Source organism: Mustela lutreola, chromosome 2 (assembly GCF_030435805.1).
Source record: "Mustela lutreola isolate mMusLut2 chromosome 2, mMusLut2.pri, whole genome shotgun sequence".
NCBI classification, from domain to species: domain Eukaryota; kingdom Metazoa; phylum Chordata; class Mammalia; order Carnivora; family Mustelidae; genus Mustela; species Mustela lutreola.
Window position 1 is genome coordinate 8,306,287 of NC_081291.1, and position 25,023 is coordinate 8,331,309.

Below are 25,023 nucleotides of genomic sequence, written 5' to 3' on the forward strand. Positions count from 1 at the left end.
GATTAAAATGAAAATATGCGATTCCAGTGACTTTCAAATTTGGCAACAAGGAATATGATTTCCTCTCCTCCCCTGATAATGACTCAAAAATACAGGATTTTCCCTTTCACCCTGCTCCGTCCATAATTGCCAGTTGATTGTTCTCCCTGTTCTTCATAAACCCACAGCCCGGCATCAGCCGCTGGCGCCAATTTATGGAAGAATTTAGCTTTAGTCTGCACTGCGGCGGCTTTGAACTGGCATACCAGGAAAAACCCACTTTGGGCTGCAGTTTTGCTGCTGTCGAGGGCTCCTGGGAAGCAGAAGAAGAACCCACTTGCCTTTGAGACGTGGGCTTTGGTAGGTCTCCGTGGGGGCTGGCGAGGAAGGAGACAAGGCACTAAGGCAGAGGGCCGACTGGCTCTGGGGCTGGCTGGCCCGGAGTGGCACGGCTGCCTCTGGCCTCCCTCCTGGTTACTCTTCGGCTGAGGATGACGCAGGACTTTCGTCATCAGACATCGGGGCAATCTGAAACAAGAAGCAGAATTCTTGTTCGACATCATTTCCAGGGCCTGCAAGGTGCCAGCTAGGTTGGCTGGCCCTGGGGCTGAGGTGAGTGAACAGGAGAACTTGGTCCCTCCGCCTTAAGGAGGGGATGTTGAGAGAAGGGCATGGAGGCTGAGGAGGATTTTCATTACAGATAAAGGACAGCGGGGGAATGAGAATGGAGAGCGGTAGTCCAGGCAGGGGGCCTTCTGAGCTGAGTGAGGTGGGGCTTTCCAGCAGTGCAAAGGCCCTGCGGCAGCAGCAGCAAGCGGAGAGGCTGAGCAGATTGAACAAGGGGCAGAGGAACAGAGTAGAGGAGGAGGTGAGGGTGTTTGTACAGGGCTTGGGTGGGCTCTGGGGATGACTGGCTTTTTCTCCATGTAGGGGGACAGCCACACAGGGCTGTGAGCCGAGGAGGGCTGTACCCTAACTCGGGTGTTCAAAGTGACCCCTGCTTGCTGGGGGGAGTACAGACTGAAGGCAGCAGTGAGGGTGGAAGCCAGGCAGCCTGGATGGAGGGAACAGGAGTGGTCTAGGTAGACAGTGATGGAGGACTGGGGTCTGTCCCTCAGGAGCCCCAGGGAGCGGGGCCACACATCAGACAACAGCTCCACACCTGATCCTATCACCCCCGTCTTCCAGTTGAAGACGGCTGAGCTGCGCCCCAGGTGATGCCCTCAGCACTGCAACTGAGCCCCAGGTGTCCCAACACCCTGGGGAATGAAGCTGGGGAGACCTAGAGCCTCAGTAAGAACCTGGAAGTCATGTGGATGATGGAAGGCTTAGCTCAGGGACCCTCACTCTCCCGGATCGTCTGGGGGGTCACCATAATCAATACCCACCATGTCACCTTCAAGCCGCAGCTTAGATGTGCCACAGGGAGGCCAGGGCGAATGCAAGGAGGAGTGAGGAGGAAGGAACAGGGAGTTTCCTGCCCAAGGTCTGGAGACAGATGGCCCTCGGGGCCTTCACCCCCTCCTATCTGTGAGACTCGGGGCCAGGGACGTGATCATTCTAAGCCTCTGCTTCCCCACCTGAAAACTGGAAAGGGTAACTGTACTTTAAGCAGCTGAATTGGGCTCTCATGTATGGTTCAAGACCTCATGGCTGAGAGGCACCTAGAATGCCGTCCATCAGACTAGAAGAGCTTGTCTCCTCCATCAGACAAGATCAGTACTGCTTTAGAGACCTATGAGGAGTGCCCCTGTCTCCCCCTTCAGACTGGAATGGCTCTCTCCTCCATTAGGCACTTATGATACAGCAAGGACCAAAATTATCCTCCTGTTAGGCTTCCAAAAAATGTTCTGCTAACAGACATCATTTTTTTTTTTTTTTAAGATTTTATTTATTTGTCAGAAAGCGAGTGCACAAGCAGGGGGAGTTGCAGGCAGAGGGAGAAGCAGGCTTCCCGCCAAACAAGGAGCCTGACACAGGACCGGATCCCAGGATCCTGAGAGTTGAACGCAGACGCCTAACCAACTGCGCCACTCAGGCGCTCCTAACAGGCATCATTTGTCAAAAACCCTGATTTCTGTGCTCACATAAGAGAAATGCCAAGTTAGACATGAGTTAGGTTTCTTTACAGTAAGATATCCCAAGGCCTTGAATACACTGCTTCGAGGAAAAGCCAAAGTCCTCACTGCAGCCCACAAGGGCCTGTAGTCATGGTGTCACCTCCTTGCACTCATCTCCACCCACTGTGATGCTCCTCAAATACCTCAAGCATGCTCCTGCCTCAGGACCTTTGCACTGGCTGCTCCTTCTGCCTGGACAGCCACATAACTCACTCCCCCATGTCCTCAGTAGCCCCCCATTTCTCAATGTCCCCTCCTGTCCTATTTCAGATTTTTTCCCAGCAGTTATCGTCACCTGGTGTGATATACTGATCTGTAAATATATATGTATACATATACACACACACACACAGAAACACACATACATGTGTGTGTATGTGTGTGTGTATATATATATATATATATATATATATTTTTTTTTTTTTTTTTTTAAATCTGCGTATTTTGTATCTTGCTATGATACCCGCTCTGTTGGTGTTTGATACCTGCTCTGTGGGGGGCCAAAACCGTTTCCTGTTTGGTTCAGGGCTGTGGCTCCCAGGGCCTATCATGCAGTGGGTGCTCTGTAAATATTTCTCAAGTGAGTGGACAGGTCTCAAATGGAACCAGACAGGTCCAGGTTCAAATACTGCTACATACTCTCAGCTGTCCATGCCTCATTTCCTCACGGGAGCACGAGGAAAGTTCAATAAACATGGGTCCTAAACGGCACCAGCCCTTCCTAACCGTCCGCCCCGCCCAGAGTGCCCCCGACTCCCCACTGCCCTGCCCGTGCTGACACTCACTGAGCACTTGATGTTCATGCGGGAGTAGAGCATAGACGCGATTTCACTCTGCCCGGCGTCCAAGGCCACCATCAAAGCCGTGCTCCCGTCCTGAAAAGCATCCACTGCTATGAGGAGGCCCCGCGTGGTGCGCCCGCCCTCCCCGGAGTGCCTCGGGCGGGGAACTCACTCGGTCAGTGAGTGCGATGTCACAGTTGGGTGTAGCCAGCAGGAGCCCCGTGATCTCCTTGTGGCCGTGCTCACAGGCGCACATGAGGGCTGTGGAGCCGTCGTCGTCCTGCACGTTGACGTCCGCCTCACAGGCCAGCAGAGCCCTGACCACGTCCACCCGCCCGTGGCTGACCGCCAGCATCAGGGCCGTCTGCCCCGCCTAGGCAGGGCAAGGAACAGGTTTATAGACCATGCGGGGCCCCAAGGCAGGACACCATTGCTCTGAAACCTTCTATAGCTCCCAAGTACTGTGATGGTAATGGTATCCCCACCTGGCCTCCTTCTAGATCTCAAACAATTCCTCCCACCACTGGGCCTTTGCACTCCTCCTCCTGATCCCTCACGTCTGGTGTTAAAATGTTTCCTCTTTGGGGAGGTGCTACTTGCCTACCCACTCCCATCCCCAATTTCCTTGCTCCCAGGAGTCAATATACATGTATACATTTATTGAGCTAAGACTTGTACAGTTTTCTGTATGTCACTTGAATGGCAATAAAAATTAAATCAACGTTCATTAGTGGATGAATGGAAAAACAACCTACAGAATATTATTCAGCCTTAGAAGAGAATGAAGGACTGATGCTCACGGCACCACAGCTGGACCCTGGAAATATTATGCTGGCTGGAAGAAAAGCCAGACACAAAAGAACCGATACCACATGATCCTATCCGGAATTGGCAAATCTAGAGAGAGCGAAAACAGACTGGTGGCTGCCAGGAGCAGGTGGAGGGGGAATGGGAAATCCGTGCTAATGGCCCAGTGCATCTGTTTGGGGTGACAGGAATGTTCTAGAAGTCGGCAGAGATGATGGTTGAACAACATTGTTAATGTACTAAATACCACTAAATTGTATACTTTAAAAACGATAATCTTTTAAAAAATTATTATTATTACTATTTTCAGAGAGAGAAAAAAATGAGTGCATGCCTGTGCAGGGCAGGGGGCTGCAGAGGGAGAGACAATCTTCAACAGGCTCCACGCCCAGCCCCGAGTCTAACAAGTCTGACGCAGGGCTCGATTACGACTGGAGCCAAAATTAGAGTTGGACGCTTCACTGACTGAGCCACCCAGCACCCTATTTTTAAAAAAAAATTTTGGGCCACCTGGGTGGCTCACTGGGTTACAGCCTCTGCCTTCAGCTCGGGTCATGATCTCGGGATCGAGCCCCGCATCAGGCTCTCTGCTCAGCAGGGAGCCTGCTTCCCTCTCTCTCTGCCTGCCTCTCTGCCTACTTGTGATCTCACTCTCTGTGTCAAATAAATAAATAAAATGTTTTTTTTTTTTTAAGATTTTATTTATTTGTCAGAAAGAGAGAGAGAAAGCACACAAGCAGGCAGAGAGGCAGGCAGAGGCAGAGAGGCAGGCTCCCTGCTGAGCAAGGTACTTGATCCCAGGACCCCGGGGATCATGACCTGAGCCGAAGCCAGCTGCTTAACCCACTGAGTCACCCAGGCATCCCTAAATAAAATCTTTTTTTTTTATTTTTTATTTTATTTATTATTTATTTATTTAAAAGATTTTATTTATTTATTTGACAGAGAGAGATCACAAGTAGGCAGAGAGGCAGGCAGAGAGAGAGGAATGGAAGCAGGCTCCCGGCTGAGCAGAGAGCCCGATGTGGGACTCGATCCCAGGACCCTGAGATCATGACCCGAGCCGAAGGCAGCGTCTTAACACACTGAGCCACCTAGGCGCCCCTAAAATCTTTTTTTTTTTTTAAGTTTTTTTTTTGGGGACGCCTGGGTGGCTCAGTTGGTTAAGCGGCTGCCTTCGGCTCAGGTCATGATCCCAGCATCCTGGGATCGAGTCCCACATCGGGCTCCTTGCTCAGCAGGGAGCCTGCTTCTCCCTCTGCCTCTGCCTGCCATTCTGTCTGCCGCTCTCTCCCCCTCTCTCTCTCTGATAAATAAATAAAATCTTTAAAAAAAAAAAAAAAGTTTTTTTAAAATTAAGATTTTATTTATATTTTAGAGAAAGAGAGAGAAGGAGAGCAGAAGCAGAGGGAGGGAAAAGAGAGAAGCAGACTCCTTGCTGAGCAGGAAGCCCAACTCGGGACTCGATCCCAAGACCCTGGGATCACGACCTGAGATGAAGGCAGACACTTAACCAGCTAAGCACCCAGGTGCCCCTTAAGTAAACTCCACTCCCAACATGGGGCTCAAACTTAGGACTCCCAAAGCAAGAGTCACATGTTCTACCAACTGAGGCAGCCAGGTAGCCCTAAGTGGATAATCTTATGTATATTTCACCTCAGTTAAAATAAACTATTGAAAAAAAATTTTTTTTTAAAGATTTTATTTATTTATTTGACAGACAGAGATCACAAGTAGGCAGAGAGGCAGGCAGAGAGAGAGAGGAGGAAGCAGGCTCCCCGCCAAGCAGAGAGTCCGAAGCGGGGCTCGATCCCAGGACCCTGGGATCATGACCTGAGCCGAAGGCAGCGGCTTAACCACTGAGCCACCCAGGTGCCCCCTGAAATTTTTTTTTTTTTTCAAGATTTTATTTATTTATTTGAGAGAGAGACAGTGAGAGAGAGCATGAGCGAGGAGAAGGTCAGAGAGCGAAGCAGACTCCCCATGGAGCTGGGAGCCTGATGTGGGACTCGATCCCGAGACTCCGGGATCATGACCTGAGCCGAAGGCAGTCGTCCAACCAACTGAGCCACCCAGGCATCCCTTGAAATTGTTTTTAATTAAGGAACTAAATCAACAGAAAAGCCAGCAATGAGGGTGCACCTTGGTGGCTCTGTTGGCTAAACACCTGCCTTCAGCTCAGGTCATGATCCTGAGTCCCAGGATCCAGGAATCCTGGAGTCCCAGGATTCCATCTGACATTGGGCTCCCCGCGCAGTGGGGAGTCTGTTTCTCTCTCTCCTCTCTCCCTCTGACGCTCCCCATGCTTATGCTCTCTCTCTCTGTCAAATAAATAAATAACATCTTAAAAAAAAAAAAAGAATGGGTTTCTGGGGTGCCTGGGTGGCTCAGTGGATTAAAACCTCTGCCTTCGATTCAGGTGATGGTCCCAGGGTCTTGGGATCGAGCCCCGTATCGGGCTCTCTGCTTAGCGGGGAGCCTGCTTCCTCCTCTCTCCTTGCCTGCCTCTGCCTATTTATGATCTTTGTCTGTCAGATAAATAAATAAAATCTTTTAAAAAAAAAAAAAAAAAGACTGGATTTCTAAAGCTAGACCATCAAGGTTCAAGTCCCACGTGTTCTAGTCTGGCCGTGAGAAAATGGGTGCCTTTCTGAGCCTTGGCTCCCTTGTCTGTGGAGCAGGGATTCTCCCCCAGGACACGGAATAAGATCACATGTGGGCTTGGTGCACACCCCGGACCCAGTGAGCGGGAAGGGCTGCCTGGGTCCACAGTATGGAGGGCTTGTACCTGGCTGGCTTTGGCATTGACGTTTCCGAGCCGGAAGAGCTGCAGGACCGTCTCAAGGTCATCCTGGGTCTTCAGGGTGGCCAGGGCAGTGAGCATGATGGGGCTGTAGCCAGCACGGTTTTGCTTGTCCACCTGGCACACACCTTGGGGGGGATGACAAGGAGGACGCGGGACCTCAGACCCCAAAACTGAGGGGGGGCCCACGAGAACCAAGCAGCATCTCCCCCAGCGGCGGCCAGATTCCTCCCTCCTCTCACGTTGAGAGCCCCATTCTGCCCCAGCGCCTCCACCTCTGGCCACACGGCCCATTAGAGGAGGGACTTCTAAGGGGGAGACTGTGTCTGGTCCCTCAGCTTGGAGACACTGCCATGGGTACCCAGGTTTAGGGCTAATCATAGGGGTTGTTCTCCTCTACTGGTCTGGAAGAGCCAGTCTCCTTCAGCATGGCCTGTATTTTCTCCATCAGATTGTGGGCTCGGCCTCCTTCATCAGTCTGGGAGGCTGTATCTTCCCTGTTAGGCCAGGGAGGGGCAGATTTCTCCCTGCCTGTTTGAGGACCGTGTACTTTTAAGTCCCAGATGGGAGGCTATGCCCTTTTCTCAGACCAGGGCTCCAGCAGTGTCACCTTCATCACACAGGGATTCCTGGGGGGAGGAGGGAACCTGAAAGGTGTACGTGTTGTGCCTGAGGCCATGTGTGCTTTTTTCAGTTTGCTGGGGCTACGGGTAGGGAGGCTAGCGTCTCCCCCACCAGACTGGGACAGCAGCATCTCCCCCATCAGACGGGGAAGCCGGTGTGCTCAAGAGGACAGCTGGACCTCCGCCATCAGACCATCCAGGACGGGGGAGCATCCAGCCCAGCCGCCCCCGCCCCACTCACCGCTGTCCAGCAGCTGCCGCACCACAGGGAAGTTGGCGTGGGACACGGAGTAGTGCAGCGCCGTGTTGCCGTTGCTGTCGGCAATGTTGACCACGTAGTCCAGCAGGCGCGCCGACATGGCCCGGAAGGTGACCAGGTGGCGCCGCACGAGCTCGGGGTGGGCATCGCTGCGGCAGGCCAGGCGCAGCCACTCCTGCAGCACCGTGGTGTAGGCCACTTTCTGGCCACAGTGTGGGGGGGAGGGGAGGGGCATGAGGGCGGCCGCAGCCTGCTCCCCACTGCCTCCCACCCCTGACAAAGCCCCGGGCGAGGAGTGTGGGTGTGGACACCCCCACCCTGAGCCACAGCCTCCAGGAGAAGCGGGAGCAGCCCCCCCCAGAGTCACCCCCAGCCCCCTCCCAGACAAAGACTCTAAAGGGACTCCAGGCACCAAAGGCCCAGCTGTGCCCCCAGGGAAGGCGTGAACATCTCCATCCTGGTCTTCAAAGGCAAGTACAGGCCCCCGGGAAGAGACATGTGGCACTGCCTTCCCTCAAGCCCCCAAAACAACAGGAACCGGAGGTCAGGACTGCTGGCAGGCAACCATCCTCCGGCTCCTCCTGCCGCCCCGGCCCCTCTCCAGGGCCTGACTCCAGCACTAACCCCCCACTCCTTCCCGAGCTCTTGGCTTGGATCCTGGAGTCCCTGTGAGGCCGGCACAGGGAGATACTGCGGCTGAGAAGCTGTAGTGGGGCGGAAGGGGAGGAGGGGACCCCAGGCCCAGGGCCCCGCCGTACCAGCTCCCGCTCAGTCAGGGCATTGGGGTTCTCCAGGTACTTTTCCAGGGCCAGGCAGGCGGAGATGAGGTCGGGGCTGAGCTCCATCCTGCCAGGGGCAGATAAGAGAGAAGTTTACTTCCGGAGTGCTCACCTCGGCCTCCCAGCTGACCCCGACATATCCTAAGAGAAAGTGGACACACAGGCTAACGTTTATTCCAAGCAGGCAGTGATGGATAGAGAAATCTTGGCCCGAGGGCAGATTGTTCACCAGGGGGAGAAAAGACACCAACGGGATAAGCAGGTGGGGCATATGTCCCAAAGACAGTGAGTGGCTTAAGGACAGACTTTGTCTGGCCCTTCAGTTCTAACTCCAACAGTCCAAACTACCCACATCAGGCCCTTTATCAAAGCCTGCAGACCTTCTGATGGCCAGAAGGAGAAAGTGCTGGTTCGTTAATTCAGACTAAGGTATGCATGACTGATGGGAAATACCCTCAGAGGGCACGAATGGTGAGATCTGAGGCGAAGGTCACCTACCTCACCCCCTCCGAGTCTCCTCCCCCCCCCAGAAAACTGACCGGATCTCTTCCTCCGCACTCGCTCCCGCCGCTCCCTCCACCACGGGCAACTGCTGACTCTCCCCAGACGGCTGGCGCTCCTCCTGGCTGCTCTTGGCCACTGCCGTCCCCGAGGGCCTGAGCTGCGGGGCTTCGGCCACACTTGGGACCCTCTCCGCTGGCTCTGGGGCCTCGTTCTCTGTGCTCTCGTTGTCTGAGAAGTTCTCTGCTGTGCTGGAGTCCTCAGATGAGGACTCGTATCTGGGACGGAAGCACGGGCGGAGTGAGGAGACACCGCATGTGGGAAAGGACATGGGCTCTGAGCCCTTGACCTCTCCGCACCTTGGTTCCCCCAACTGTTAAACAGGTAACAGCCGCATGAGCCTCACAGGGCCTGGCGCACAGTAAGTACTCCAGAAACACTAGCTAGGGCTGCGACCGTGCTTGGGGTGGGAGGGGAGAAGTACTGCGCTCACCTTCTACTCCTTGACCCCTTATGCAGGTCTCACTGTGCCAGACCCTCAACCCACTGCAGACGGGTCCCTCTTGTGCTTCTTGCTGCCTCTGGACCACGTCTAGGCTTTGGGTCTGGCATTCAAGGTCCCCAGACTGTCCCTGTCTACCACTTCCTACACCTTTTGCTTCTCATGGATGTCACCGCTGCCTACCCCGACAGCCTTCCAGGCTGTGCCCTCCACCGGGACTGCCCTCCCAACCCCCCTCTTCCCTCGGCTGGCTAGCTCCTCCCCTTCCCCAGCAGCCTGGGGCCTCCGAGCGTCCCCATCGGGGCTGAACTGCGCGCCAGTGCCCGAGGCCCCACTGGACCAGGAGCTCCATCAAGGAAGGAGCCGAGCCCGGCATCTTAGGAGGACCAGTGCGGAGCAGCAGCCACCACACAGGCTTGGGGGTGCCTACTCCCAGTTGCTGTGTGAGCTCCAGCAAGGCATCCAGCCCTGTGTGCCTCAGTGTCCCCAAATGTCTACAGCGCCTTGGTTAAAGGAGTGAAGCGATGTCCGGGGCCTAGAGCGGGGCACGTTCTTGGATATGAAAAACCAAGGAACCAAAAGGAGGGCAGAAGCTGAGGAAAGGGTGGGAGCGAGGGGTGGGGGCGGGGCTCCTCTCACCCCCCATTGACCCCCACAAACTGCAGGCTCCTCTGGTGGGCCGCGGCGTCTGCGGGCTCTTCTTTGCGCTTCATGATGGACCGCACACCTGCCGGGGGCTCGCCTGGGGAGGATGGGGGAGGCGCCTAAGAATCTCCCAAAACCAGGCCCTGTACCCGCCGGGCCCGTCCCCTGCGGCCACCCTCACTCACCTGCGCCCCCCACTGCCTCTGAACCGCGCGGGGCCGCGTGCCTGGTGGACTCTGTGTCAGCAGGCTCGCGGGCGCCCACTCCGCCCGTGCTCTTCTCAGGCTGCGCTGGGGGGTTCGCTGCCACCCCTGGGGGTGATGAGGAGGCCTCTGCTGGATCCTGCGGGAGCCCTGCAGGGGCAGGAAGAGAGGTGCTCACTGTGGGTAACCCCCGCAGTTAGAGCTGCCTCCTCGGGGTCACATGCCCCGGGCCAGGCGCTCAGAGGGCTGAGGCTTGGGTGCTTCCATGAGTCTTCCCCACCCACGAGATTCTTGTTACAGATAAAGGAAACTGAGGCACAGAAGGTTGCCTGAAGTCATCCAGTGAATGAGCAGCAGAATCCAATTCCAACAGCAGTCTCTTGCCTGCACTGGCAGCTGGTCAGGGACAGGGAGGACACTGTGACTCTACAGTCCTGGCTGTGGCCCAGCACCCCCCCCCCCCATCACACTGAGTGCTGTCTGGAAACAAGCTTTTATCAGAGCCAGACTCCCCGTCATGGTAGGGACTCAATTCTCCCATGAACAAGCTGTGTGACCTCAGGTAAGGCGCTTAACCTCTCTGTGCCTCAGGAGAATGACATGTTCTCCATCATAGTGGTGGTGTGCAGACTGAAGACAAAATGTCAGGGGGAAAGGAGGCTCAGAACGATGCCTGTAACATCAATAGTGCTCAAGGATCATTTGTTAATTCAAGAGAACTGTAAGCACTACTTTCATAAGATTTATTAGTATTTCAACAAAAGCAACGCTGTGTTATAGATATCACCGCTCCCTTCTGAATTTGGAAGCTAGTAACACTATAACAATCAGGAAAAAGAAACAATAAGGGTTATTAGGAAATCAATGCTTTTTAAGATTTTATTTATTTATTTGAGAGAAAGTGAGTGAGCGAGAGATGAGCAGGGGGAGAGGGAGAAGAAGATACCCCGCTGAGCAGGAGCCGGATGCGGGGCTCGATCCCAGGATCCTGGGATCATGACCTGAGCCGAAGACAGACAAGTTAACCAACTGAGTCCCCCAGGGGCCTCAGAAAATAAAAATTAAAGGCCCACCCAGGTAGGGGTGCCTGGGTGGCTCGTTTGGTTAAGTGTCTGATTCTTGGTTTCAGCTCAGGTCATGATCTCGGGAGTCATGGGATTGAGACTCGGAGTGGGATCCGAGCTCAGTGCAGAGTCTCTCTCTCTCCCTCTGCCCCTCCCACCTCACTCCGAGGAGCCTGCCTGCTCACACTCACTCCCTCTCTAATAAATAAATAAAAGCTCAAAAAACAAACAAAAAAACCCACCCCACCCAGGTAATTTTCAGTCTGGGAAGATGAAAATATTCTGGAAATGGAGGGTAGGGACGGTCACGGAACAGTGTGAATGTGCTTAGTGTCACTGAACCGGACACTTGAAAATGCTGAGATGGGGGCGGGGCGCCTGGCCAGCTCAGTCAGTGGAGCATGGGATGCTTGATCTCAGGGTCATGAGTTCAAGCCCTACGATGGGCATGGAGCCTGCTGAAAAAAAATAAAGATATTAAAATAAAATGGTTAAGATGGTAAGTTTTATATGATGTATATACATTACCACAATTTGAAAAAACCACCCAGGTTTTTTCAGGTTGAGCAGAGGACAAAGGTGACTCTGTGGGCACTAAGTCCCAAGGGTGCTCATTGCCCATGTGGGAGTGGGGGGGGGCAGGGACAAGATCCCCAACCTGGAGCCAGGAACAGAGGTGCCATCTCAGGGCCTGCCTCAGGTTCCCCCAGGCCACGTGTGGCTAGCGTGTGCCTGTTTCCCCCAGGACATCTCATTTCTACCCTTGGGCATGCGCTCTGTGAACGAGTTCCTTTAAATTCCCTTTAAAAGTTACACTTTTTTTTTGTTTGTTTTAAGATTTTATTTCTTTATTCGACAGACAAAGATCACAAGTAGGCAGAGAGGCAGGTAGAGAGAGAGGAGGAAGCAGACTCTCTGCGCAGCAGAGAGCCCGTTGTGGGGCTCGATCCCAGGACCCGAAAGCAGAGGCTTTAACCCACTGAGCCACCCAGGTGCCCCAAAAGTTACACCTTTTTTTTTTTTTTTTTGGCACAGTGAAGACTTTCTCAAGTTCATGACCACTGGAGTTAAGAGCAGAGAGAGCCAACAGTCGGCACAAGGAAAGCATGAAGAACAGATGAGACACAGCCACAGACAGTCGATGGCGCCCAGCCCAGGGCGTGGTGGGCCCTGCTGGCTTCCAGAACTGCAGCCCAAGCCCCTGGGGGGAACCAGACACACCCTGGGGTTTTTCTGTGACTCTCCTGATTTCTTTTTTAAACTCTGTCAATAAATTCACATCCAACCAACCAACAAAATGACTCTGGGGCCAAGCGGGCTGTGTCAGGAGACACACAGGCCAGTTCCCGGTCTGGGTGATTGGCCCCGAGCTCCGGACTCCTAATTCCAATACCTGCGAGGTCCTGCATTCTGCGCGGTGAAAGCAGCCAGTCACAAAAGGACAAATAAGGCAGGACTCCACTTATGACTCCACTTATGTGAGGTCCTTAGAGGAGTCGCAGTCACAGAGACAGGAAGTGGATGGTGAGCGCCAGGAGCCGGGGGAGGGAGCGGGGAGTCAGTGTTTAATGGGGACAATTTCAGTTTGGGAAGATGGAAAAGCTCTGGGGACGGATGCTGGTGACAGTTGCACAACAACGTGAATGTACTGATGCCACCGGACATTTGAAAGTGGGTCACGTGCTCAGTTTAATGTTATATGTATTTTACCACATTTTTTTTAAAAGTGAAGGGGGAAGGAAAAAAAAAAAAGAAATAGAGCAAACCAGAGCCCCTTCTGCCTCCAGGGAAAAGCAGGCCCTTGTCTGGAAAAGCTTGGACAGCTCCTTCCAGTGCGAGGAGTTCAAAGTCAGATGCTAACGCTAAAACAGCAATAACAATAATAAAACCGATCACAGGTATTAGTGTCATTCTACAAAGGAATGAGGCAAAGCGATACCACAGTTTCCACGGAAGAACTGAAGTCCACGACTAGCTAAGACAACTTTACCCAAGAGGGCAAAGATGGGGAAGCTGACTGAGGAGAGAGTAAGCCATTCCAAACAGCCACAAGGGCCCACACAGCATGCACTGCAGAGGGAAGAAATGTGCCCAAGGAGCAAAGGCCAGAAGGCCTGACCCAGGCCCCAGCTGAGGGAAGCTGGGGTTAAGACAAAGGGGCTTCCACAAATTGGTGGGAAAGGTGGCCTCTGGGGTGTGACGCTGGGAAAAAGCAGCTGATTCGACCCAGGAAAAACCAAGCTGGATCCCTACCTCACACCTTAATGCAAAAACTCTGAAGGATCAATGTAGCTACCGGATGAAAATGTAACAAAGTATTGGGGGCCTCAGGAGGGGGAAGATTCCTTCAAAAATTCCTCAAAGAGGGGTGCCTGGGTGGCTCAGTGGGTTAAAACTTCTGCCATCGGCTCAGGTCATGATCCCAGGGTCCTGGTATCCAGCCAGGTCGGGCTCTCTGCTCAGCAGGAAGCCTGCTTCTTCCTCTTTCTCTCCCTGCTTCTGCCTACTTATAATCTCTGTCTGAAAAAAAAAAAAAAATCCTCAAAGATGGGGCACCTCCATGGCTCAGTCTGTGAGGTGTCTGACTCTTGACTTTGGCTGGGGTCATGATCTCAGGGTCATGCGGTCCTTGAGCCTACTTAAAATTCTCTCTATCCATCTCCCTATTCCCTGCTCACTCTTCCTAAAAACAAACCAACCTCAAACTACATATGAAAAATACAAGATGATCTCACTCACATGTGGAGCTGGAAAAAACCAAACTCCTAGATGCAGAGATCAGAACGGTGGTTTCCAGAGACAGGGGGGTGAGGAAATGGGAGAAGGGGGTCAAAAGGTAGAAATTTCCAGTTATGAGATAAATAAATCCTAGGGATGTCCTATCCAGCATGGAAACTCTGTGAGCTGACAGATGTTAACTAAACTTACTGTGGTCATCACTTTGCAATATATACAAATATGAAATCAGTATTTGTGTACCTTGAATGGGTACAATGCTACATGCCAATTTCATCTCAATGAAACCTAAAAAAATTTTTTAAAATTAACTAAAGAAGAAAAGAAAAATACGATGGGTTTAACTGTATCCGACATGAAGATTTCTACTTCATAAAACAAAAACAGAAACAGAAAAACAACCCTCACAGACAAAATTAAATGACAGAACAGTACACGCTATAGGATGATATTCACAATGCCAGAAATGACCAAGGGATTATCTTTTACAATGAGACTCAATAAATTTTTTCTGTAAGGGACCAGACAATAAATATTCTCAATTATGGAAGCCAGAGGGTCTCAGTTGCAAAAGTAGCCCTGGGCAGTATGCAAATCAGCGGGAGTGGCCAAGTCATGATAAATTTAAATTCCATATAATTGTGCTCATGTCACAAAATGTCCTTCCTTTCCTATTGTTCAACGATTTAAAAACATAAAAACCCCTTCTTTGCTTGGGAGTCTATAAAAACATGCAACGGGCTGGATTTGGCCCAAAGGCTGTGGTTGCCAACCTTGATTCTAGAATATGCCAGAACTTCTCAAAATCGCCCGAGGAAAAACGGACAAAGGCTAAAAGTAAGTGATTCGCAGAGGAATCTTATTAAATGTGTATGGTGATGCCAAATCTTACCAAAAATAATCAAAGAAATGCACATTAAAACAAGGAGATACCACTCTGCGCCAGCGTCGATGGGCAAAACATAAGAGAAAACTTCGCACCGGTAGGTATGTGGGGGAAATGGGCACCTTGGATCCAAGTGTGGGTGATGGGAGTGTGGACAGGGAGAGCTTTCCCAGAAAGGATCAGACAAAACGTGGAGTGAAGTGGTGAATTCCCTGTGATTCAGCAACCCCAGGGGAGGCGACATGTGCAGATAACGCGGTCACGGCTCACGACAGCCAGGAACTGAAAGTCACCCACGTGCCCACCAAGGGGGCACAGAGAACAAAAGCGTAGCATACACCTAGGACAGAAGGCTACACGATCATTACAAGGGGCTCAGTGGGTAAAATCCTCTGTTTTCTGCTCAGGTCATGATCTCAGGGTTGTGGGATTGAGCCCCGCATTGGGTTCTCTGCTCAGCAGGGAGCCGGCTTCCTCCTGTCTCTCTTGCCTACTTGTGATCTCTCTCTGTGTGTCAAATAAATAAATAAAATTTTTAAAAATAAATAAATAAGTAAATAAAAAATAAAAAAACAAGTAACAAGCCCGAGGTAGTAGCATCAGGGTGGAGAGTTCAAAAAGAGAGAGAGAGAAAAAAAAAAGAAACGGCAAGATTTTTCCTTTGGAAATCACAATACCATTTTAGGAAATCAAGCATGCACAGAGCATATTTTTCAAGGACACTGAAATGTCTAAATAAGCTTCTGGAAGGTGGATTGCAAGGAATGATAGTACACGGGCTGTGGGGGGGTGTGGGGAGTGAGAACAGCAGAGAGCTGGGGTTGGCCAACGACGGACCGTGGGCACCATTTCTGCATTTTTGATGGTTGGAAAAAAACAATGAAGAATGCTCTCTGGGACATGTGAAAATTACATGAAACCAAATTTCACACAGCCACGTCTGTTCCTTTATACATTGTCCAGGCTTACGAGCTACACAGAACTGAAGCACTAAACTCATTAAAATGCATACATGAAATATGCAAAAAATAAGCTCTTGGCAATTAAAAAAAAAAAAAGAAGAAGAAGCAGCAAGCAGAATTGAGCCATTCTAACAAAGATCAGGCAGCCCACGGAGGTGAAAATATTTACCGACCCTCCACAATGAGGGTGGAAGGTGAAGGTAGAAAAAAAATCAAGTTAAAACGAGAGAGCTGGGGCGCCTGGGTGGCTCAGTGGGTTAAGCGGCTGCCTTTGGCTCAGGTCATGATCTCAGGGTCCTGGGATCGAGTCCCACATCGGGCTCTCTGCTCAGCAGGGGGCCTGCTTCCCTTCCTCTCTCTCTGTGATCTCTTCCCTTCCTCTTTCCTACTGTGATCTCTCTCTGTCAAATAAATAAATAAAATCTTTAAAAAAAAAAAAACAACAAACGAGAGAGCTGGTGTGCACAGACTGAGGGAGCTGGTCGCCGTGAGCTGAAGAATTTAAATGAACTCAGTTTGGGCCTCCTTTGGGCCGAATGAAATTCTTTTTTTTTTTTTTTTTTAAGATTTTTATTTATTTATTTATTTATTTGACAGAGAGAAATCACAAGTAGATAGAGAAGCAGGCAGAGAGAGAGAGGGGGAAGCAGGCTCCCTGCTGAGCAGAGAGCCCGATGCGGGACTCGATCCCAGGACCCTGAGATCATGACCTGAGCTGAAGGCAGCGGCTTAACCCACTGAGCCACCCAGGCGCCCGGGCCGGATGAAATTCTTAAAAATGTAAACCACTCAGTCACCCAGTGTGGGAAGGGAGCGAGGCCACAGGGGTACAAAGCAAGTTGGCAATAATCATGGGCCTCAGAAATAGTCCTCCAGGGGCCAGTGGGTGGCTCAGTTGGTTAAGCGTCTGCCTTGGGCTCAGGTCATGATGGGATCGAGTCCCATGTGTGGCTCCTTGCTCAGCGGGAAGCCTGCTTCTCCCTCACCCTCTGGCACTCTCCTTGCTTGTGCTCTCTGTCAAATAAACAAATAAAATCTTTTCTTTTTTTTAAGATTTTATTTGTTTATTTGAGAGAGAGAAGGAGTGAGAGCACAGGCAGGGGGAGTGGCAGAGAGAGAGGGAGAAGTGAGCTCCCTGCTTTACAAAGAGCCCAGTTCGGGGCTTGATTCCAGGACCCTGGGATCAGGACCTGAGTCGAAGGCCAATGCTTAATCGACTGAGCCACACAGGTGGCCAATAAAAAAAAAAAAAAAAAAAAAAAAGTTTGGGACACATGGGTGGCTCAGTTGGTTTAGCATCTGCCTTGGGCTCAGGTCATCATCTTCTCAGGGTTCTAGGATCAAGTCCCACATCAGGCTCCTTGCTCAATAGGGAGCCGCCTTCTCCCTCTACCTGATGCTCCCCCTACTTGTGCTCTCTCTCTTTCTGTGACAATTAAATAAATAAAATCTTAAAAAAAAAAAGAGCTTTTCCAGAAACCTTCCCAGAGAAAACAGGAGATGTGAGGGGTTTCTGCGTAACACGGATGATAATGACCTCCGCGGCTGCCCAGTAAATGCGGCATCCCAGGAATTTTTAATGAGAAGTAATGCCTTTGGGATCATGTTAAATCCAAGAAACCAAAGGCGAAGTTTGAATCCTGGCTTCAGGAACAGTGGGCAATCACTCTGGGCCTCCATTTCCTCATCCCTAAAATGGGGATGAAAATACCACCCACCATGGCCTCCAGGTGCCTTGGGGGAGGTAAATGAACTAAAATATGAAAAGAGCGTCTAAAAATGCTCAGGCCCCCTAGGGAGGCTGCCTAACTGCTTTTTCAAAGTCAAATAATGCAAGACAACACACTCCATCACTATCGGTTCCCTGTTGCTGTTGAAAAATACGTATTATTTTCTGCATTAAAAATTTCAGAAGGAGGGATGCCTGGGTGGCTCAGTTGGTTGGACGACTGCCTTCGGCTCAGGTCATGATCGAGTCCCGCATCAGGCTCCCAGCTCCATGGGGAGTCTGCTTCTCTCTCTGACCTTCTCGCTCATGCTCTCTCTCACTGTCTCTCTCTCAAATAAATAAATAAAATCCTAAAAAAAATTTTTTTTCAGAAGTTAAGAGTAAGTGCTGACAACAGCTGTGTCTGGGCGGTGGTGGGTTTATGGGGGTTTTGCTTTGTGTTCCAGATTTTTCTGTCACTTCCCAAACTTTCCACAAAGAATATGAACTGCTGTCACAGGAATGTTTTGAATGGAAGCAAAGTACATTTCAAAGCCTCCGAGCCCCCCCCCATGGGCATGCCCAGTGGCCCCTTCTCCCAGTGATCTGCTGGGGGTGTCCTTGGAAGGTGGGGGGATGGGACTCGCTGAGGCCTCCAGGCCTCTGCCCGCCCAGCCCGACCCACCCTTGTCAGCCTAGGGGGAGGGCTGCTTCTCACCCTCCCCTCCCTTCCTTGGCAATGAGGGAATTCTAGATGGCAGAGAAGGTCTCCTTGCCGCCTCCTCCAGGGAGTACTCCCGGATCTACCCATCAAGCTGGCCGACCTAAACCCACAGTCCAACCGTTTGTCAAGTTCTGTACTATCTAATCTCATTTTTCACAGGGCTTTGCCCCAGTCTGCAAGCCCTACAGGACCCATCTCTGATACTCCACTACCTCTGGACCTCGCTTCTCTGGCCTCAACCCACTCCACCTGCTTCCACACCGTGATGTGCTCCAGCCCCTCCTCACTTCAGGACCTTTTGCCCCTGCTGTGAACACTCTTCTTCCCACCTCTGTGCCAAGGGCCTGCCTCTTCTCTTTCACGTCTTGGCTCCCAGAGCCAACAGCCTGACGCCACGGAACACGCGATAGAAACACACGCATTATACCTCGAGCTGATCTGGTGACACTGGGCTGTCATGACCCCCGATTTGCAAATGAGGCACACGGAGGTCAAGTAACTGGCTCAAGGGCACAGAACTCGGGAGCAGGGAAATCAGAACTAGAGCCCCGGCCGCCAACCCATAGAGTGCTGCCTGGCCCGTGAGCCTGCTTCATCTGCCTTCAAACACATTGTCTCTGAAATGATATTTCTTCACTTATTTATTACAGGGCTTCTCTTGCTTACCGTACAGCCTCTTTTTTTTTTTTTTTTTTTTTAAAGATTTTATTTATTTATTTGGTAGAGATCACAAGTAGGGAGAGAGGCAAGCAGAGCGAGGAGGGGGGGGAAGCAGGCCCCCTGCCGAGCAGAGAGCCCGACACGGGGCTCGATCCCAGGACCCCGAGATCATGACCTGAGCTGAAAGCAGAGGCTTAACCTACTGAGCCACCCAGGCGCCCCGTACAGCCTCTGTCTTTTTCACTGCTGCGTTCCCAGTGAGTAGAGTGTGGCACACAGCAAACGTTCGATGAAAGTCTGCCGAATGCGAGGACACTGAAATGAACCAGCACACTCCAGTTCGTCCCCAGCAAAACAGAGACTGGGACTGGCTGCAGCAAGGACTTAAGTGACACACATGGAAGAACTTTGGGGGGCAGCAGCCTGCAGAGAGACACTATTTATGGGTGTCCTACAGGTAGGGAGTCCCATGGCTGCCTGAGGCGGCATGTCTGGAATGAAGGCTGCCTCTCAGAAATCCCAAGGCTGAGCTGGGCAGGGCCCTTGGCTGGGGGCCAGAGTCAAAGGGCCGGGTGTTTGCGATGGACACAGAACAGAGGAGTGGTGTTTGGAGCTGGCCAGGAACATGGAAAAGCAAGAAAACACAGCTGGGTCCCCACCCTCCAGCTTGTGCCCCGGGGTCCTGCTGTGGGGCTCTGACATTGGAGATTGGGATGAGGAGCTGAGCCTTACCTCTCAGCCCTCTGCAGGTTCAGGCTGACCTCAGTCTAGATCCTGGCTCAGCTGCTTCCTGACTGTGTGACCCAGGGCAAGTACAACTTTTCCCTGAACCTCAGTTTCCCCAGCTAGAAGCAGAATGGGCCTGAAAATTATCAACAGAAAAAGCAACGAGCAGGGACTGGGGGTTCACTGTGCCCGGTAATCCAAAGAGTCCTGGAGGTGGGGACTATCGCTACACTACTTTATAGACAGGAAAGCTGAGGCTCAGAGAGGTGAAGTCCCTCACCTAGGGACTTCACCTAGTCCCTACATCAAGAAGTAGAATCTGAACACAGGTGGCTTGAGTATAAACCCCATACTCTTCAGCCTTCCACGAGTGAAACCCTTACCACAGCACCTGGCAACAGGCTAGCACTTGATAAAGAACAGCTGTCATTATTATGAATCATTCCAACAGCTTCTCCCAAAAGCCTAAGGGTGGCAATAGTAGGGCAGCTGTCATATTGCAGATCCCACATCCTCTTTCCTGGCATGAGGACTCAGCACTTCCTCTGGGAGGGGGGGCACCCTTTTGTTCCCTCAAAGGCCACAGGACTTGGGTGGAATGCCTCTACCCCTAGGATCTGGGGTTGGGCAGTGAGGGACACCGTGACTGGTTCAGGGACGGGCACATAACTGCCACCAGCCAATGAGGGGCACCCATGGGATTTTTTTATTGGCATTATTTCGACTGAGAGGCTCACTTTCCACTGATATGGAAGGACAGATGCCTGGAGTGGTGGGGCTACTTTCACTCACCTGATAAAGAAGACCCCAAGGTGCAGAGAAGAGAGTTAAAGATCCTTGATGATACTGAAGCACCTAGATCCAGCTATACCTGAAGCTGTCTCTAAGTTACATGAGTAATACTTTTCCTTTTCATTACCTACACTAGTCTGAAATTGGTTTCTGCCATTTACTGAATAAATTGGGTGAGCTTTTTGGCCCAACAAACCAACAGTCTTAGGGACCCTCTCTCAAATACTTCCTGTTTTCTGGATACGTACAATGTACTAGACACGAAAATGCCCACTTAATCAGATACTGATTTTTCTGCATGCTTCCCTACAGCCCAGAATTAGTGGCAAACTGTCCCCTTTTTTGCAGGTGAAAAAACAGAGGCTCTGAGAGCCAGAGTGGTTGGTCTGATGGAAGGCCGCGGCTGGGGTTAGACCATGGCATTCATAGGAACAAAACGACATCTCCACCATCCTCCCCCCATCCACTATGGCTCACCTGCCATCCTATCACAGCTTCGTTCCGTGATGCTGATCTTCTTCACCAGGTGGATGTTGCCAGTGGGCGCAGTGGATGCTGGGAACACTGTCTCTACCACCTCATGGCTCCGGAACACAGCAGGGCTTTCGACCCCTCCAGATGTCACCAGGGACCGCAGCCCTGTCCCATAGGGCTCCAGACTCTGAGCGCGCTGTGCAGGGGCCCCAGCAGCCGTACTGGCCACCACCTCCACCTCCCGAGGGCCCTGTATCACCCGGACAGTGTCCACGCGGATGGGGCTGTCTGGTGGTGGCCGGGCCTGGGGCTGGCGGTCAGCCTGCCGAGCCTGAGCTGCCTGCAGCTCTTGGAGTGCTTTCTTGAGCTGGGTCTCCAGCACGGCGACCTTGGTGGCAAGGGCTGCCTCCCCGTCAGGCACCCCCAAGTCCCGTTCCCGGACCCAGGTGCCCACGCTCCGGGTCTCGAGCGTCACCGGGTCCTCGGAGGGCTCTGGGAGGTCCAGGCAGAGCTCGCTGCGGGCTCGGGCCCCCGTGGGATGGCCCAGGAACTTCTGGCTCTTGAGCTGTACTGTGAGCTGCCGCTTCTCTTCCTGCAGCACAGAGAGCTTCACCTGGAGCACGGGGATCAGCTTCACCTGCTCCTCCAGCTGCCGCAGCTTCCGCAGGGCACCTGCCATCTGCTCCCGCACGTGGGCCAGGTGCCCGGCGCTAGGAGGCACAGGTGTGGACAGTCCCGAGCCCCGTGGGGTCGTCGGTGGCAGCCCCACACCCACCAAGGAGCTCGTGGAGCCTGCTGCGCTGGGGGTCAGGGAGCCCAGGCCGGCGGGCGCAGCTGCCTGGTCCTCCAGGCGGCGACGGGCATCCAGCAGCGTGCGCTCCACACGCGGGTTGAAGCCGGCTCGGGTCTCCAGGGCGCCATACTGCGGGTAGAAGCCTCGGCCACAGTAGGAATAGGCCGAGTGGCGGCTGTCCCCGCTAGCATTAGAGCACAGAGACTCGGTGGATGTCCACCAGGAGCCGGGACCCCGGGGCAGCGAGCCGAGGCGGGGCCGGCGCTGCACAGCCACACGCCGGAGCGTGTGGCCTTTCTCGATGTCGTCCACGTACTTGAGGAAGTCCAGGTCCAGGCGGTAGCCGTAGGGAGTCTCCACGGAGTATGGTGGGTCAGGATCCTTGGCAGGGAAGGCAGGCGGGGAGGCTGGGCCGGGGGTTCCTGGGGCGTGAAGAAAGACCACAGCCTCTGAACATGGCTGTCCCCTCCTCAGGGCGAAGACTCACATCCTGGGGAGGGTCCGGGCCTCTTTGCCCAAGGGATGGGAGCCCACTGGGTGCTCAGCTATGACTCCAGGGTCAGCACAAGGCCCGGTCACCTCCTTGGAAACCCTCAGGGCAGGCCCGTGCCTCCTCCCTCCACAGCCCCCATGGGGACCCATCTCTACCCCCATCTCTCTACTCCGGACCCGCCCCTTTCCCTGAAAGACTGTCGGCCCCATCAGCCCCTGTGGGCAGAGCCAACCCTCATTCAGGCCCTCAGGGCAGGGCTGTGCTCTATCCTCAATACCCACCTCCCCACACCCCCTCCCCCAGAGGCTGGGCCATATCCTTCCCCCAGGCCCCCAGGCAGGGCCCTTTCTCGCTGAGTCTCCTGACCTGGGAAGGGGCCTGACCTGGGAAGGGGGCCGGAACGTGTAGGACTTGGGCCATCCTCTCTTCTGCAGATGTTCCTCAAGAGTCCCTTGGGGCCTATGACTCAGATCACCTGCAGCGAGGGCTGAGGCAGACCTGGGGAGAGCAGATATGAGCCTGAAGTCAGGGGGAGTCTGCGGGGGGAAGGGGGGCGGGGATGGGGCTACCCCTCCCTCACAAATATCCCCTTCCCCAACCCCCCCCCAATGCATAGGAACACACTAGCTGGGCTTCTGGAAAGGGGTTTGGGGGGGGGGAGGGTCCCTGCGGCCTGGAACAAAGAAGCCAAACCTCCCTGCCGCCCGCACATCTGTCCGGCCCCTGGACAGGCTCCAGCTGTTCCCACAGCCCCGCCTCCACAAGGCCCTGGGCTGGGGGGCCCCAAGCCCGACAGGCCCCACCCTTCCTGCACCCCTCCTCTCAGCCCAGGCCAGAAGCTGGCTACAGGGACAGATGGAGGCAGAGGTGGGCAGGGGACTGGGGCACTAAGTGGGAGACCGTCTTCCTGCAAGGATCTGAGAACATGGAGAGACAGGGGCGCAAGGAGAGATGGGGCTCAGGGTAGGGGACCCCAAAGCAGAGCGGGGTCAGGCCAGCCAGAGTGGGGGCGGTAGGGAAAGTTGGGGGGAGGCAGTGAGGAGCAAAGCCTTTCCTCTTTATGGAAACAATTTTCTCTAAAAATAAACAGTTTCGCTGCCGGGCTACACGAGAACTTCCTGCCCCCCCAGGATGCGTCCGGCTCGGGGGCGCAGCAGGGATAGAAGGCCGAGTGGTGGCCAGGGAAGTCATGGGGGTGGGTGGGGGGGAGGAAGTAAGAGAGGGTGCCTGGAGGCTGCGAAAGGGAGGGACAATCAGAGCCTCTCACTAACCCCTCCTCAGCCCTGGAGGCCAGCCAGGACCCCTTTGTCCCCAACACTCAGCCTGAGCTTGGCCAGTCCTTTCTGCTGTCTGACCTCTAGCTGCCCTGCTCCAGAGGCCCCAGCCCATCCCACCAAGGAGGCCCCTTCCTGGTCTATGGGTGCCAGGGCAGTGGGTACCTGGGAGGACTGGCCAGGCAGGGCACCTGCCGGGCATGAAGGCGGGGCTGGGGCTCCAGGGGCGGCCAAGCTTGTCCTGTCTCACACCCTGCTCGCCTCTTGCTTAGTCTGTCCACGTCTCTCCACGTCTCTCCGCGTCTCTCCGCGTCTCTCCACGTCCCTCCACGTCCGTCTTGGTCTCGCTCCACTTCTCTCTCCCTCTGTCTCCACGTCTGTCTTTCAACGCCTGAAGCACAGTCACCAATTGTATGAAATTCAGTTTTCACCTGCTTGGAGGTTCACCCCCTACACACCAGGAAGTGATCAAAAGTATTTTCTGGAGACCTGAGAGAGACTGGCGGCAGGAAGAATTCGAATAGCCCGTGGTGGCCCCTGGAGGTGAAAAGCGGCCAATGAGAGTAATAACCGTAATAATCCTCCAGCCACTGATCTGATCACAACATTCTCATCAGGCCCCCGTCTCGGAGGCAGAGAAATGTCCAGTGACTTGCCCAGGATCATCACAGGAGGAAGTGGCTGGGTCTGAACTTGAACCTAAGCTTGGCAGATTCCCCACTGCCAGGGCCACACAACCCTCACCCCCAACTCCACATCCCTCTGCCCATCTCCCACCGAGACTGAGGTCTGAGGGTATCCAGTCATCTGACCACCCTCTATGTGCTAGGATGACGGCAGGTCTAGAAAGCAGATGGAGGTGAGGAGTGTGGCAGCTGAAGTCCCTCTCCCTGTATGGGACCCTAAGGGTACAGAAAAGGAAACACCGGGTAGGAGAGATGGAGAAAAAGGGAGGCGGGACACTCCAAGTGGGGACACGGAAAGAGGCGCGGGGTCCCCGGTGGGTCTGAATGTCCCGCGGGGTCTCCCAGAAGCCCTTCTTCCCAGCCAAAGCCTGACGTCTCTGGGGTCTCCCCGCCCCAAAAATGGGGGCAAGGGTGGCCCCGCCCCGTGCCGGGGGGGCGGGGCCTGCGGGGTCCCGGGCTAATGGCAAACAGCTGCCGCTCCCCACGCCGGCCCAGCAGCCAGGCCGAGGCCCAGCCCGGCCGGACGCCCGGACGCCTTCCCGCCGTCTGGGGCCTGGCTCGGCTCGGGCGCCGAGGAGGGCGAGGGGGGACAGAGCGGGGCTAGAGAGATAGACAGGAGGACCGAGATGGGAGAAAGAGGCAGAAGAAGGGCAGTGATGCGGGAAAGGGGCTGGGCGAGAAGTACAGACGGAGGAGGATGCGGCCGGGGGAGAGAAGCAGGGACGGAGTCAAAGACGGGGAGGGGACAGAGACGCGGGGAACCAGACATTCAAAGTACGAAAAGTTTGGACTTAGACGGTGGAGTTGGAGGCAGCGGCTCTTAGAGAACGGCGAGGTCGCCGCGCCCCGGGATTGGGGGTGGGTGGGATGGGGAACCACGCTCGAACCCCGAAGCGGACTCGAACCCCGACCCAACCTCACTCAGGTCCTACCCGCCTCGCGCGCTCCGGCCGCCGCCGTCCCTGCGTCCCGCAGCCCGTGCGTCCTCCGCGCGCCACCGCCCGACCGCCCGGCCCTCGGCAGTGGCTCCGCCCCCGCCCTG

At 53.8% G+C, this 25,023-nt stretch overlaps 1 protein-coding gene across 2 annotated transcripts; it reads right to left on the minus strand.

Annotated features, from left to right (window-relative positions):
- Positions 1-428: 428 nt before the first annotated feature.
- On the minus strand, positions 429-25,005 carry KANK2 (KN motif and ankyrin repeat domains 2). Of its 2 annotated transcripts, XM_059160011.1 has the most exons (13): positions 24,914-25,005; positions 23,461-23,686; positions 22,405-22,519; positions 20,739-21,950; positions 9,986-10,153; positions 9,795-9,897; positions 8,692-8,931; positions 8,132-8,219; positions 7,356-7,575; positions 6,477-6,619; positions 3,054-3,254; positions 2,885-2,974; positions 429-507 (listed from the first exon to the last, which is right to left on the minus strand). In XM_059160011.1, exons 3-13 carry the CDS (start codon positions 22,439-22,441, stop codon positions 454-456), a joined length of 2,556 nt encoding a protein of 851 aa, XP_059015994.1. In that variant the 5' UTR covers positions 22,442-22,519; positions 23,461-23,686; positions 24,914-25,005; the 3' UTR covers positions 429-453. The 2 variants fall into 2 exon arrangements, with proteins under 2 accessions (XP_059015994.1, XP_059015995.1); XM_059160012.1 differs by lacking the exon at positions 23,461-23,686 and having other exon boundaries at positions 24,914-25,002.
- Positions 25,006-25,023: the final 18 nt, after the last annotated feature.

Coding starts and splice junctions, on each gene's coding strand:
- KANK2 (XM_059160011.1), bottom strand. CDS start 22,441: ATGGCCCAAGTCCTACACGTTCCGGCCCCCTTCCCAG. Junction 3,255..6,476: donor TCAATGCCAAAGCCAGCCAG/GTACAAGCCCTC, acceptor TGCCCTGCCTAG/GCGGGGCAGACGGCCCTGAT. Junction 508..2,884: donor GCATGAACATCAAGTGCTCA/GTGAGTGTCAGC, acceptor TTCTTGTTTCAG/ATTGCCCCGATGTCTGATGA.